Genomic DNA, 16,186 nt, shown 5'->3' with positions numbered 1-16,186 from the left:
TAGCATTAAGACTGACCAAGTTTAAAAAAAATCCACCTAGAGACCCAGACTGAAGTTCACTAACTACCACATCATTTACAGGGCTGCATGTCACAGTCTGAACTTTTTACAGTGGGAAACATATGTCAGTGCGCTGATTGACTGAGTGTAAGGACAGTACAGCTCTACTGACAGATAAAAGTGAGGCTGATGAGATTTGTGTTGAAGTCATTAAGGCACAACTTCATGAAATAAACAGACAGACAGATATTGATCCTAACTCTTATTTATCCAACAAAACTTTTGATTAGCAGCTTCATTTAGCTTCCAAGGTAAGTACTCCATCAGTATGGTCAGTCTGGGCTGCTTTTCTGGTTCTACTTGCCAACCCTCCAGATCCTTCTGAGACTCCACGTTATTGCAAAAAACATCGACATAAATTCACCAGAATGAAAGAAATGAAATGTTTTTCTGGGGAAAGATCAGATATCCCTGTTAGGTTTGCTCTCCCAATTTGGGTCTAGATGTCAGGAGGTAGGCTGGCCATTATACTCAGTCATCACTGACCACGATTATTGACTCGGCCTTTCATCTATAAATGCCTTCAAAGAGATAACAAAGCCACAGTGTGTGCTCACCGATCATGTGTAGAAACCTGCTCTGCAGCCAGAAATGCCACAGAGGAGTTCCTGTTGTTCGTGAAGAACTAACTACAAGACGTCAGCTAACTCCACACATTGTTGTTTTTACTCTTCCTTTTAGACACATTTCACAAATTAACTGTGAGCTTTAGAGGTGTTGGTAGCTGTATTTTTGCAAGCTGTTTGCATATGCTTCCAGTCTTTGCACTAAGCTCGGCTAATCACGTCCTTAATCCAGCAGAGATGGATGTTTCTCACCGCAGTGTTAGAAAGAACTTTTTTTTTCCCCCAAAAAATGTTGAAGATTTGATTCTATTTAGGAACAGTCCCATGTTTCTTGTGTCACTTCATGTAGTGACACAAGAAACGTAGTGATGTATCCGTGACAAATAGGAAAAAAAGTGAACATGCAGCCTAAATCTTACAACGTCTTCCACCATAGCAGTGTTTTTCCAGATGATTTCAGTAACATGGACGACATTTCTTGAATCTGACTGATAACAGTATGATTAGAGATGAGGCCGCTTACATGGACATAAAGTAATCTGATAAAATGCCCCGTTTCATCAGAATATCGCTTTATTGGCACATACAATGTGCTTCCAGCTGCTGTGAAGCATCAGAAGAAGAAGAAGAAGATTGTTAAGCTTCACACTCCAAACCGCCATGTCGTTTTGATTTTAAGCATTCAGACTATTCCAGTGGTTGTTGATATTTCAGAGGATTTCAGCTGTGTTAATCTTAAAAAAAAAAAAAACATGTTGTTGCGAGTGACCGTCCAACAATCCTTCAATCTTTTAAGATCACTATCTAAAATGTTTCATGATCCATAGACCAGTTCTGTTTCCCTACCTCCATATTTCCGACCCTCCATGAAGATTGTCTCCTCATGTGACCACATGAAAGGCCAATATGAGCAGAAAAAAAAAATGTATTCCATTTTTTTTAATAGATTTTGGAAGGTTTACAGCACCATCTCACTCAGATGCCATCTGTCTCTTTCCACTCAGCTGGTTTCTGGAGGTGTTTTTATTCTGATTGGACGTTAATTGTGATTATTTCTGGAATATCAGTGTTCATGTAAATGCAGCTAACATAGGCGAGTGTAGCCTTTGTAAGCCTGCAGACAAAACTGTCCCATGTGTCAGTTGTAATCAGCTGATAGTGTCATCTCTTTCTGCCTCTTTCATGTATCTCTACCAATTTTTTTTTTTTTTGTTTTGTGGTTTAGGTTTGATCATGTCATAATCATCTGACGTCCCTCCTGATCTCCGTCTCTACAAGAGGGCCTTGAAAAGGGTTACAGTGCAGAGGGATCTGTCATGGATCATCTCACCTCAGGCCAACACGGTCAGCCCGGCCACGCCTCAAGCTTTCAGTGGCTTTCTTTCGCTTACCAGGGCCTGACAGAGATCCCCTATGACACCATCCTAACACAGACAGACACCCTGGAGGTGCTGGACCTCAGCTACAATCTGCTGGAAGAGTATCCTTCTCCTAATAACCTAAACTTCACAAAACATCATAGTCAATAAGATGGACTAGCTTACTGTAGTGTTCCTTTCTTCTTCTCTCCACGGCCTCATAAAACGAGTCAATGCATAGATTAGGTGTACGTATGTAATTTAATACAGCACCTTGACAATAACATATATTCACACATTTTACAGTGTATTGATGCTCATGTGGTCCATGACCGACAAATGTGAGCAGGTTGAGTTGGCTGTGTTCTCCTTCATTCAATCCCTATTGGAACCCGGCTCTGCTGGGTCAGCTGGAGAAGCTGAGCACTCTGATCCTGGACTGTAACAACTACACCTCTCACATCAAGTTCCCCTACATGCCCAGTGTCACCGCCCTGTGCATCAACAAGAACAAGATCAACAACCTGCCCGTGTTCGTGGAAGAAATCCGCCGAAAGTTCCCAAATATAAAGTGAGCCTGTCTGACAAGTCAGTAGAGGAACTTGCAGCTGATAATCGTTCCACCTTGTTTTATTCTTCGATATTCCTTTCATATACAGGATCCTCAGTATGATGAATAACGAGGCAGCACCCAGCTATTTCAATGGAGGAAGTCTGACCCAGTACAAAGACTACAGGTGAGAATCCGTTAGACATCTTTTCACCTCTTCCTGGTGTTTCCCTGTGGTAGGCCTGTTCCTGCAGCAACATGGCCACAAGTTATGGTACAACCAGTTGTATTAATTAGTAGGTAGATTTTGGTACTTACCCATCAAGTAGAAAGAATGATGTTTTTGACATCTAGAGCAGCAAAATGCAGCATATACATTAATAACAGCAGCAATATGAATCCAAAAACATCAGTTTTCTGCTGCTTCTGCTGCTTTAATACTTTAAGTAAATTCTGCTGGTAATACTTACCTATGAGGACTTTTGCCTGTACTGTAGTATTAGTACTTTTACTTGCCCAAAGGAACAAATGACTTCTTCCATCCCTGTACTCCCAGTTACGAAAATACAAATGTTGTTAGACAAAAAAAAATCAGCCGACGTGTTGTCCATTTCAAACGTCCAACTTCCATTAAAAGCAGACCTCAGTGCAGCAGTGATGGCCTTTCACACTCTGCATTTCAGATTCTGTACCAAACTGAATATACACTCTGTGTCTTGTCAACAACATGTGTTCCCATTACCTTTTGCCTTCACAGACAGTACGTCATCAGTCAGATCCCAGGCCTGGAGATCCTGGATGACACTGAGGTCCTGGAGAAGGAGAGAGCCCAGGCTAGAAAAACCTACCGGCTGCAGCAGAGCAGCCACAGCAGCAGGACGAGGAGGGACATGCCAAAGAGACACACACAGAAAAAGCCAAACACTGTCAGAAGAACATAGGATAAAATGCATTTATGAACCTTTCCCTTTAATGTTACACTGGTGTGTGTTCTGTATCTGTTTATTTCAACATATATTTAAATGTTTCAGAGTTTCATATTCAAATTCATATTTTATATAGCTGCATTATCAATTAAAAAAAATGAAATATTCTGCATGTCTTATTTGTCATTTTCAACACTTCACCCGGAATTCAGCCTGATACATTCGTCTCAGTGTCCCTAGCTCAGATGTTGACGTGCAACCTGGCTACAGCTGCAGTCATCATACTGTAAGTCTCTAATGCTGCCAACAGGGGGAGCTAGAGTCAACGAGAAGACATGAGGTCACTGGTTTCTAGTTTGCTGCGACTACTGAGAAAAGCTGAGACTTGTTAAGAAATTCTGTGCATCTATTTAATTTTTGGGTTCAAAACATGTTTCCCATAACTGAGGGTTTACTCTTAAATTATGCATACATTTCCCACCATGCACTGTGCTCTGTTGAGAGTAGAGAGGAATCTGCAGATGTCTGCATGATTTAATTCTGATATTGTAATCACACATCAATACATGCGAATGGAACTCATATAAATTAACACAAACAACTCTCAGTTCACTCTTATCTTGAACAGGAAACGGTATGAAAGCATTCAGAAAGAAAATGCTGCCCAAGAAATTTTTCACAAGGAAGATTAAGTGATTTACCACATAGACCTTTAGGCTGCTCATCAAATGATCAAGACATAAAGTTTATGGTGTGACGGTCACTTCATGCCTGACTAAAATTAAACAGTGTTATATTGGTCTGACTATTTCACTGAGCGTTTCCTGCTCAGGCTCAGAGTACAACCACAGTGGTTTATGTAGTTTCCTTTCTACCTTTCTCTTGTTTATATTGATATGTGTTTGACAGCTGCAGATCCATCTCTTCTTCTCCATTAAACACAGTGCATGATGGGAAACACTCGACTTTTCCCCTGATGGAAAGAAGTTTGATCTAAAATGTTCTTTATGTTTAAATGTAACTAGATGATTTTATTAATCTTATCACTGACCGAATTAAGAAGAAGGCCCAAATAGTTAAGAATATGTTGTAGACAACGATTCACAAAGTTTACGGAGTTTCTCTTACCGCTACACGGCTCAAAACTGAGCGTTTTTCTAATAAAGTTTGGCAACTTTTTTGACGGTCCACGAGATGCAGATTATTTTAGTCGGTTTACTGTATTGTAAAATGTGACATGTTTACTGTCAATATGTTTTATTTTTTTAATACATGTGGTGTAAATGTTGAGATACAGCTGCTGGAAGGTAAGAAACTCTTCAGACACAGAAGCAGACAGGCTTTGACATCGATGAGGTGACAAATTGTACTTTTTTTAGAAAGAGGAAGAAGAAACATCTTGTTGTTTTAAATTTACTACTGATGCAAACTTCGTACAGCTCACACACTGCAGCTGCTGTAGAGTCAGTCACTGTAACAAGAAGTCAGCCACATGTGAGCAAACAATTGATGTTGATGAGCCTCTGCAGCTCTGAGACGTCACTAAACTGTCCACAGAAACATGTAGATGGAGTTTAAAGGCTGCCATGTTAAAGCTGTCAGTGTGTCTGCTCCTCACTTTCCCTCTCTGTCTCCTCAACAGGAACATTTGTAGTGAATGTGACACAGACCTCCTATCAGGCAGAGGAGAACCACAACATCACACTGGAATGGACGTTCACAACCACAGCTGACACTTCCCTCGACTCCCTTTTTATCTTCTGTGAGATGAAAACTGATCACAAAGTCTCAGTCCTGTTTGAACTACGTGGAGGTGTTGTGGTCCCAGAGTCTCGGGATCAACAGTTTGTCGGACGAGTCCAGTTGGACAAAGATGTCCTCAGAGATGGATGACTCAGACTTCATGTATCCAGACTCAGGACTGAGGACTCAGGCTGGTACCTGTGTGATGTGAAGACAAACTATGGTGTGGACTTTGGTGAATGTTGGCTCAACGTCTCTGGTAAGCTGGCTGTGCAGAAGTCAGGAGAACTTTCTTAACAGGCTCAATTCAGCAGCTTTATTGAATCAATAAGAACCTGAAGAAAAGTATTGAGGATGACCACAATCCTTCACTTCATTCTCACAGTATCTGAGAAATATGACACAACTTCAGCTGTTCTGTTGTTTGGTCTCTTTACAGCAGCGAGGGATTGGCCTGAACCTGAGAGACCCAACACAGCGAGTCAAGAAAGGATCAGCCTCCATTGTGTACTGGGACTGACAGCAGAAGTGGTAGTTGTGTGGTTTGTTCACCATTTATTTATCACTGTCTGTCCAAGAAAGAAAAGTCCAGCAGAGGATTCAAGAAAAGCTGCAGCTCAGAAACAGTTTCATCAGGACTGTAAATGAGACTGTTAAAACACATCCTGCCTTCATGTTGTTCAGTAAGTGTCCATGTTATAAGAGTCAGAGGTAAATAGTTAAAAATGTATGTATATGTTAAATTAATATTTGGCATTTCTCCACATGACGCATTTTTATCCATGAAGGAGTGAGACATTATGATTCACATTTCATCTCTCCTGTACTGGACTCCTGCAGGAAGTCATGACGCTTCAGGTTGAGCTGATCTGCTTGTTCTCATGTGTTGTATGATGTCACAGGACACACAGGAAGTGATGTCTTGATTGTATCTTAATTTTTGTCTTCTGATGAACATTGTTACAATGCACTGCCTTTACCTGATCTTCTGTTTACAATGGCTACATACTGTGAATACATCCTTTAATATGAGAGAGGCTATTTGTATTAACATGTTGTTATTTAATGGGTCAGTTAAAACACAACAGGCAAACAGTTTTGTTACTGGTCTCAAAAAGATCTGCCGATAAGCATTTGTTTCTGTTCCGTTCCACTTTTGTCTTTCCTGTAAAGCAGCAAAGTATTCTTTGGATCATCTTTTCCCAAATAAATGTGAAATGTATTGTGCCTGTTTCCATCTTCTTCTTGCATACTGGTCCTTACAATCAAACAGTAGATGGTTTGACATCAGAGTTTCAAGGTCTTTAGGGTCCTCCGGAAGTTGATATTTATCCATTGTCTAAAAATGCATAGGTCTGAATCACTTTATTCTTTTTTCTTGTTTTTGCCTAAATTGGAAGAATTGGGAGTCGTCTTTTACTAACGGCTCCTATTTGGCTTCCAAAGGCTTGAGACGACACAATTGTGTTGTTTACAGTTCAGGTTAATAGGAGTGTATGGATTCTTTTTTTTTCTTGACAGGAATGTGTAAAGCTGTTGGATGGCTCTTTTTGCATTTTTTTTTTTACAGTGTTTGCTCAAATGCCCTGTGTTAAGACACCAAAAGCAAACACCTTTATCCTTTAAGAAATTAATTTTTTAACAAAGTTTATCTTTTGCAAATTGTTGACATTCGTCCAAAGAGTGACTTTGTGAAGAGAATAAACAATTGATGTTGATCCTTGTGTCTCTCAGTTTGGTTTTGTTCGTCAACCACCAACTCTCATTGTGCCACACGTTACTATTAGTCCAACACTTAAGTAGACTGCCATGATTCACACAGTGCCACCCTGGTCATCATTAAAATGGCTCCAACACCTGCAGCCTTCACCAATGTGGTGTTACTAGTCGTAGCGGTGAAGTGTGTGGCAGCTGTGGCTCAAGGGTAGAGCCAGCATCTTGTTAACGCAAGGTCGCTGGTTTGCGGCTGCCATGCAAGGTGCCGACCAGCACATCAGGAGCAGTTTTGGGTTCAGTATCTTGCCCAAGGACTCTTTCACATGCAGATTAGGGGAACTGAACCAGCAACCTACCAGTAACAAGACACTGACTCTACCCCAAAGCCACAGCTTCCTCTACAGGAGTCTGGTACAGGATATAATGTCAATGTTAATGTCATATCTTATCAAGGCCTAATTCATCATATAGAGCTATAAATGACAAAGGTAACAAAATAAAGTGCAGAGTCGCTATACGTGCTGTACGAAGTCGACATGTTTCTCAGCGTTATTTCAGTAAAGTGAACAGAGCAGATTTCAGATCTGTCTAATAAGTGACAAAGTTTGATGAGACGTCCTGTCAAAATAATGGACAAAAAAGGGTGAAGAACATTTCCCTTCATCAACTCCATTATTGTCCATCTCCTCTGACTTATGTCGTGGACACTTAGTGAAACAACATTAAGGCAGGATGTGTTTTAACGTTCTGCCACATTGATAAAACCTGCCACTGTTGTTGTGGTCACGCTCCTAAGCTCCAACAGTGGAAGTGCGGAGGCTTTTATTTGAGCTTCAGACTGAAGACGTTTAATTCAGAACTTGTTAAAAAACGTCTGACTACAGCTTTAAACTTCAAACAAATGTTCTCCAGTTGCTAAGCAGACTCAAAAAGACTTTTAATTCTATTGTCCATTTCTTACATATTAGTTATATTAATTTAATCTAAATCTTACTTAATCTTACTTTAAAGCTGCTGTAAAAACAAGAATTTAACTTAACTGTTTATACGAAAGCAGGACACGATGAGCGATATTAAGTGGGACACATGAGACTGATTAACTTGACTTTTTATTCATCATGTTAACAGTTATGGGCAAATCAGCATGAAGATAAAAACAAACATATTTTAACATCTTCTCAAGGAGAAACCGTACACATTCAGTGCCAGCTCATCATTTCTCCTGTGTATACTGATCATCTATCCTCAAGATTAAAGGATATTTAAAGTTAAAGTTCTGCAATTTTGCATGAAACGCTAGAACTGAACCACCGCCAACAAATTTTGCAAATGCAAGGCTACTCAGGTGTATGTGTCGTCACATATCAGGTCTGGCAAGGTTACGGTTTCTCACCTGTGTGAGTCCTCGTGTGAGCTGTTAAGGCGCTGCGATGCCTGTAAGTCTTCCCGCATGTCTTGCAAGAATACGGCTTCTCACCTGTGTGAGTTCTCATGTGACTTGATAAGCCACTGCTTTGCTTGAAAGCCTTCCCGCATGTTTTGCAAAAATACGGCTTCTCATCCGAGTGGATTCTCACGTGTTGCTTCAATTCATCATGAGACTTGAAACCTTTCCCACATGTTTGGCAAGAATATGGCCGCTCATCTGTGTGGGTTCTCATGTGGACTGCCATCTGTGTACGTCGGCTGAAAGCCTTCCCGCACGTTTTGCAAGCAAACGGTTTCTCGCCTGTGTGGATTCTCATGTGTCGCTTCAATTCCACATGAGACTTGAAACCTTTCCCACATGTCTGGCAAGAATATGGCCGCTCATCTGTGTGGGTTCTCATGTGGATCGTTATGTGGGTACGTTGGCTGAAAGATTTCCCACATGTTTTGCAATTAAAAGGCCTCTCGCCTGTGTGGGTTCTCATGTGAGCTTTTAAGTTACAGGATAATGTGAATCCTTTCCCACATGTTTTGCAAGTAAATGGTCTCTCACCTGTGTGGACTCTCATGTGATAAGTTAATAGACAACGACTCTCGAAAGCCCTCCCACAAATTTCACAGGGAAACGGCTTCTCACCTGTGTGGTTCATCATGTGACGTGTTAAGTTACAGTTTTGCGTGAAAGCCTTCCCACATGTTTTGCAGGTAAACGGTCTCTCACCTGTGTGGGTTCTCATGTGAGCTGTTAAGTGTACAGGGTGGCTGAAAGCTTTCCCACATGTGTTGCAAGTAAACATCTTCTCAACTGTGTGGGTTCTTAGGTGTGAATTCAATAGGGACTTAAACTTAAAAGTCTTTCCACATGTGTCACAGCTGAAAGACTTTTCGCCTGGGCGGGTGTTACGTTGAGAGTCTGATGAAGTAGAGTTTTTTGCATTATAACTGGGACTTTTGCTTCTGTGATGTCTTTTCTTTTGCTTCCGCTCTCCATCTCCAGCTGATCCCGAGTCTCCATGTTTTCCTCCTTTCTGGTCTCGGCTCTCAGCTACGTTAGAGTTCTTAGAAAGGAGCTGGTGGTCACTTGTTGGTTCTGCTTCAGTGTGGTCTCTTTCCTCACAAGCTGGAGTCAGCATGACGGTATCCGTCTCCACCTTCAGTACAAGCTGCTCTCCCTCCCGGCTGGTGCAGAGCTCCTCCTGTGCCTCTTTAATCTCTGGAGGCCCTGGATCCTCTTGGTTCAGACTGGAGTTCCTCTCCTGGTTACAGAGCTGCTGGTCAGCGAGAACCTCCTCCTCCTTACAAACATGTTGCTGTGGGAGCTCTGGAGGGACAGAGAACAAAAGACAGAGAATATCTAAATCAACCAATCAACCTTTATTTATGCTCCAGAGATCATTGAGAGGCAATCCTCATTCACAAGGGCATCGAGGCACACAGAACACTGGCAGAATAGCAACAAGTAGAAATACTCAAAGTTTCAATAGCTTCCAGGTCATGTGACCCATTGACTCCAAACTGGTGCCGAATTGTGTTAACACACTGGATGATTATATGAACTTTAGTGCTCTTCATCTTTGCTATTGATGTGGCTAATGTACATTTTTCCAGTAGCTTCCATCTCATCTGACCCACTGCCTCAAAATCAATGCCGAAATGTCTTCCTAATAGGTTGAATGTGGCACAGCTCTTTCTGTTGAGTTTCAGTGCTCCTCACATTTTTCGGAACGTTTTATGTGTAAAATCATCATTTTCTTAGCGGAGTTTCGCCGCGGTCCTCTATGGAACTGAGCCCTGTCGTACAGCGGACACTCAACCTCCGGAGTCCCGGAGTGGAATGAACCAAAACGCGGGAAACACTCGTATGTTCGCTCCATGTAGTGAAACGTGCCTGCGATGCATATGCCCACCTCCAGGGCTCTGGACATCAATGTTATTAAAATAATAAACTTTTACTCACCTATCCTGTGTAACTTTACTTGGGGTTTCCAGCTGATATCCAGCATGACGCGCTGCCGATCGATCTCTTCTTCATACTGGACGATAGCTGTTTTAAAAACTCTGAATATTTCTTCAGCAGCAGCATTTAGTCGCTGGTTGACAAACTCTCTCAAACTCTCAACTGAACTCATTGTTCTTTAATAACTCATTCAACAATGACTTGCTCTGTAGCTCAGTGCCGTCTTCCCTTCTTTCATTACACACAGGCAGCAAATGCTAGTCGCTGCTACTGTTTACTTCCGCCGGGTGCCACCCTCTTAAGCTTCGACACCGGGAGTGCGGAGGCATTTAGTTCCGCTTCAGACAAAACATTTAATTTAGAACTTGTTTAAAACATATCTGACTACAGTTTTAAAATTGAATAATATAATTGTGCCATCAAAAGTTCTCCAGTTGCTAAGCAGACTCAAAAAGACTTTTATATGTTTTTTTCTTTTTCATCTTTTTTTTTTTTTTTCCATTTCTTACATGCTATCTAAATTCATTTATATAACTATATTTAACACGATTTTTCCACTATTTTCCACAGTGTGTTTACACTATGTATGTGTACTCCTTGTATTAAGGTGTAGATCTACTCTGCTTAATTCCACAAAGAAATATTGTACTCTTTTCTAAAATGCTTTTTTGTTTACATACATGAAAGCTACTGTATACAATTATTTAACATATAACTGCTTATATAAAAGCAGGACACTTGGAGCATTAATAAGTGGGACACATGAGGCTGATTAACTTGACTTTAATCATCATGTTAACAAATATGGGCAAATCAGCATGAACATATTTTGACATCTTCTCAAGGGGAAATTGAACACATTCAGTTTCAACTCAGAGAGCTGTCCATCCCCCATGTGAGTGCCTCAGCCGTGCAGGAAGGAGGCAGGATATGGCTTGGGGATTTTGGACTAGAATCTGGATCAAACAGTTGGGACAGAGCATGGGGCTTAACATTCTTGGAGCTGAGGTAGTAAGACAGGGAAAAGGGTGGCTAGTGGGAATGGGCTAACCCACAACCGCACTGGCCTTAGCAGGGTCCATCTGGATGCTGTCACCTGAAAACAAAAAACACTTTTCAGCTTTAACAAAGAGCTGGTGGTCGAGGAGATGCTGCAACACCTGGAGCACATGCTGGATGTGCGTCTGCTCATCAGAAAAGAAAATAAGTATGTCATCTAAATACACAAAAACGAACTGGTCCAGCATATACCGGAGGACATCGTTTACTAGCGCCTGGAAAACAACAAGAGCATTTGTGCGTCCAAAAGGCATCACCAGATATTCATAATGTCCACTCAGAGTACTAAAAACAGTCTTTTACTCATCCCCCTTTCTTATTCTGACAAGATGATAAGCATTACAGAGATCTGAATGGGCTGTGTGCGGTGGGTTGCCTTACACCAGGGGTCACCAACAGGGCCGGCTCAAGGCATAAGCGAACTAAGCAGCTGCTTGGGGCCCCCAAGCAAGAATATTATTTATTTATTTATTGACATATTAAATGAATTAAACAAGTGACATAAATGAATGAATAAGTCAGTTCATTTGTGTCAATAATTGCACAGGTGACTCTGCAGTGGTGGGAGGGGGGCCCCAAATCAAATTCTGCTTAGGGCCCCCAAAAGGCTTGGGCCGGCACTGGTCACCAACACGGTGCCCGCAGGCAACAGGTAGCCCCCAAGGACCACATGAGTACAGGCCTGTTCTAAAAATGAAAATTCAATATTGATATTATCTGTTTCCCACCTTGTTAAATCATTGTTGATAATTATTGTGAGAAATCATTAAAGTGATCAGTGTCTTCACATAGATGAGTATCATTAATCATTAATAATCTTATATAGCAAAAGGCAAAATGTGTTATTTCAGAAGATTGTATCAAACTGGTAGCCCTTCGTATGGCTCAGTACCAAAGAAACACATATAGAAAAAGTCAAATATTGTCAGAAGAACATTGTATAAGACACATTTATGAATGCTTCCCTTTAATGTTACACTGGTGTGTGTTCTGTATCTGTTTATTTCAACATATATTTAAAACTACAGGAGGTTTCAGAGTTTCATATTCAAATCCATGTTTTATATAGCTGTGTTATCAATTTAAGAAATTAAATATTCTACATGTCTTATGTGTCATTTTCTACCCTTCACCCAGAATTCAGCCTGACACACTCATCTCAGTGTCTATGGTTAGAACTCGGTAGAACTTTATTAACAGGTTCAATTCAGCAGCTTTTTTGGATCAATAAGAACCTGAAGAAAAGTACTGAGGACGAACACAATCCTTCACTTCATTCTCACAGTATCTGAGAAATATGTCTCAACTTCAGCTGTTCTGTTGTTTGGTCTCTTTACAGCAGCGAGGGATTGGCCCGAACCCGAGAGACCCAACACAACAAGTCGAGGAAGGATCAGCCTCTACTGTGGACTGGGACTGACAGCGGCAGTGGTAGTTGTGTGGTTTGTTTGCCATTTATATATCACTGTCTGTCTAAGAAACAAAAGTCCAGCAGAGGATTTAAGAAAAGCTGCAGCTCAGCAGGATCAGAGGAAACAGTTTTATCAACACTGTAAATGAGACCGTTAAAACACATCCTGCCTTCATGTTGTTCAGTACATGTACATGTTGAGTCAGGGGTAGATAGTTCCAAATTGGCATTTCTCCACTTGATGTATTTTTATCCATAAAGGAGTGAGACATTATGATTCACATTTCATCTCTCCTGTACTGGACTCCTGCAGGAAGTCATGAAGCTTCAGGTTGAACTGATCTGCTTGTTCTCATGTGTTGTATGATGTTACAGGACACACAGGATGTGACGTCTTGATTGTATCTTGTTGTATCTTTTGTCCACTGATGAACATTGTTACAATGCACTGCCTTTACCTGATCTTTTGTTTATACTGTGAAAAAATCCTTTAAGATGAGAGAAGCTTTTTTATTAACATGTTATCATTTAATAGGTTAGTTAAAACACAACAGTTTTGTCACTTGTCTCAATAAGATTTGCAGATAAGTATTTGTTTGCATTTAAACAGATCTGACAAGGCCGGATTTGTCAGGAAATATTTTCATTACTTTCCCAATTATCCAGGGATTTCTGGGGCACAGTGGTGTGCGCAGACTTTTTTAAGGGCAGGGGTAAAAAGAAGGGCACTTTAGGGCCCGTTTTGGCTCCCAGGAGGGCAGTTTAGCGCATGTTTTGGTTCCCAGGAGGGCACTTTAGCGCGCGTTTTTCAACAATTGAGCTTCCATCTTATTCTTGCATACTGGTCCTTACGATCAAACAAGCCTGGCGGAAAAACCGGCAGATATTTTGACGTCAGGGGTTCCAGGTCGTTATAGGGTCCTCAAGAAGCTGATGTTACTCCATTATCTAAAAATGCATAGGTCTGAATCACTTTATTCAATTTTCTTGCTTGCCACCTGAACTGGAAGAATTGGGAGTTCTCCATTACTACCAGCTCCTGTTTAGCATCCAAAGCCTTGAGACGACACAAGTGTATTGTCTACAGTTCAGGTTCACTGGAGTATATGTATAAGTATTTTTTTTCTTGACATGAATGTGAAAAGCTGTTGGATGGCTCTTTTTGCATTTTTTTTTTAACAATGTTTGCTCAAATGCCCAGTGTTAAGACACCAAAAGCAAACACCTTTATCCTTTAAGCAATTATTTTTTTCACCATGTTAATTTTTGGCCAAAGAGTGACTTTGTGAACAGAATAAACAATTGATGTTGATCCTTGTGTCTCAGCATTTGGTTTAGGCCGTCTCCTTGGGTTGTATTTTATAGCCATGGTGTAGATGGCGTGCTTCCTGGTTCCTTGTATCAGCTGCTGTGATTAAAAAAGTTGTCAAGTTGCCAAAAAACTATGTTCAGATATGCCAATCCATTTATTTCACATTATGCCAAACAAAGGACATCTCTCAAAATACATCTCTCTTCACCGTTTTACGGTCAAAAACCACCAACTCTCATTGTGCCACACCTGTTACAATTAGTCCAACACTTAAGTAGACTGCCATGATTCACACAGTGCCACTCTGGTCATCATTAAAATAGCTCCAATGCCTGCAGCCTTCACCAATGTGGTGTTACTAGTCGTAGCGGTGAAGTGTGTGGCAGCTGTGGCTCAGGGGTAGAGCCAGCATCTTGTTAACGCAAGGTCACTGGTTTGTGGCTGCCATGCAAGGTGCACATCACATCATCTTACATTTTGTTCATAACATATGTATATATAATATAATTTAAAGCTAGTATTTAAGTATTCAGTATAACCGTTCATATAAAAGCAGGACACAAGGAGCAATAATAAGTGGGACACATGAGACCGATCAACTCGACTTTTTAATAATCATGTTAACAAACATGGGCAAATCAGCACGAAGACAGACGCAAACATAGTCTGACATCTTCTCAAGGGGAAACTGTATACAATCAGCATCAGATCATCATTTCTGCTGTGTATACTGATCATCTGAGGATTCTTCAAGACTGTCATTTAAAGTTCAAGTTCTGCAATTATGCATGAAACACTAGAACCAAACCAATTCCAGTAAATTTTGCAAATGCAAGGCTACCCACCTGTACGTGTCATCACATATCTTGTCAAAGCAGACTGATCAGACAAACTTTTCCCAGGTCTGGCAAGGTTATGGTTTTTAACCTGTGTGAGTCCTCGTGTGAGCTGTTAAGGCGCTGCGATGCCTGTAAGTTTTTCTGCATGTTTTGCAAGAATACGGCTTCTCACCTGTGTGAGTTCTCATGTGACCTGCTAAGCCGCTGCTTTGCTTGAAAGTCTTTCCACATGTTTTGCAAGAATACGGCTTCTCATCGGAGTGGATGATCATGTGTCGCTTCAGTTCAACATGAGACTTGAAACCTTTCCCACATGTTTGGCAAGAAAATGGCTGCTCATCTGTGTGGGTTCTCATGTGGACTGTCATGTGTGTCCGTTGGCTGAAAGCTTTCCCACATGTTTGGCAAGCAAACGGTTTCTCGCCTGTGTAGCCTCTCATGTGTTGCATCAATCCAACATGAGACTTGAAACCTTTCCCACATGTTTGGCATAATACGACCTCTTGTCTGTGTGGGCTCTCATCTGTTAATATACTGGATGGTGTGAATCCTTTCCCACATGTTTTGCAAGTAAACGGTCTCTCACCTGTGTGGACTCTCATGTGATAAGTTAACAGGCAACAACTCTCAAAAGTCCTCCCACAAATTTCACAGGGAAACAGCTTCTCACCTGTGTGGTTCATCATGTGACATGTTAAGTTACAGTTTAGTTTAGTTACTTCTTCTTCTTGTACGATTCCGGCAGTTTAGATGCTGTTTAGCGTATTACTGCCCTCCACAGGTCCAATGATGAACTAGACTTTTACATGTAGTCCTGTATTGTGCAGGAATTGCAAAACTGCCTTGGAGATCAATTTGTGGTTCTCACAAATCTCTTTGCCCAAGCAAAGAAAAATCTCTCCCAATGGGCACCTTGGGGTGAATTTGGTGAAGTTGGAAATCAGTCAAGCTTTCGGCTACCACCATAAATAGCCTACAGGAGCTTTGACATCCTTGTGGTTGTAAAGAGGTTCAACAAAGAGATCAGTCCCAAATCGGGTTACTGCGCTATATATTGTAAGTCATAATATTTGACATCAACCAATGTTGCTGCTCAATACCTGACATTTGATTCTTCTCAGTGTGTGATGTCACCATTGAAAAAAAACTTGACTTTAAGTCAAACTGTTGATGGATGACCTGATAATTGTTTAATGATAAGAAGCTGCTTGTGTCAGTCCTGGTAACGCCCACAAATCACAATTTCCGTTTAAACCCAGTT

At 41.0% G+C, this 16,186-nt stretch overlaps 2 protein-coding genes and 1 long non-coding RNA gene across 3 annotated transcripts in view; 1 reads left to right on the top strand and 2 right to left on the bottom strand.

Annotated features, from left to right (window-relative positions):
- The first annotated feature begins 263 nt into the window (after nt 1-263).
- On the top strand, nt 264-3,556 carry LOC119027514 (leucine-rich repeat-containing protein 72). The gene is made up of 5 exons (XM_037112778.1): nt 264-311; nt 1,852-2,106; nt 2,373-2,555; nt 2,644-2,721; nt 3,292-3,556. The coding sequence occupies exons 2-5, from the start codon at nt 1,943-1,945 to the stop codon at nt 3,473-3,475; spliced, it is 609 nt and encodes a 202-aa protein (XP_036968673.1). The 5' UTR covers nt 264-311; nt 1,852-1,942; the 3' UTR covers nt 3,476-3,556.
- LOC119027515 lies at nt 2,267-3,379 on the bottom strand. Its single transcript, XR_005077398.1, has 3 exons — nt 3,277-3,379; nt 3,005-3,078; nt 2,267-2,782 (listed from the first exon to the last, which is right to left on the bottom strand). It is a non-coding gene; the product is annotated as an uncharacterized LOC119027515 (long non-coding RNA).
- A 4,454-nt stretch (nt 3,557-8,010) lies between the features above and the next one.
- The window catches only part of LOC119027750 (zinc finger protein 26-like), a 31,163-nt gene continuing 22,987 nt past the window's right edge, over nt 8,011-16,186 (bottom strand). The window contains 2 exon segments of the mRNA XM_037113183.1: nt 8,011-9,668; nt 10,305-10,480. Of these exon segments, the coding sequence (XP_036969078.1) occupies nt 8,299-9,668; nt 10,305-10,480 (1,546 nt within the window). The 3' untranslated portion in view covers nt 8,011-8,298.

Source organism: Acanthopagrus latus, chromosome 10 (assembly GCF_904848185.1).
Source record: "Acanthopagrus latus isolate v.2019 chromosome 10, fAcaLat1.1, whole genome shotgun sequence".
In the NCBI taxonomy this organism is placed as follows: domain Eukaryota; kingdom Metazoa; phylum Chordata; class Actinopteri; order Spariformes; family Sparidae; genus Acanthopagrus; species Acanthopagrus latus.
The sequence above is the reverse complement of the archived record's forward strand: the minus strand, read 5'-3'. Positions and strand labels throughout refer to the sequence as shown.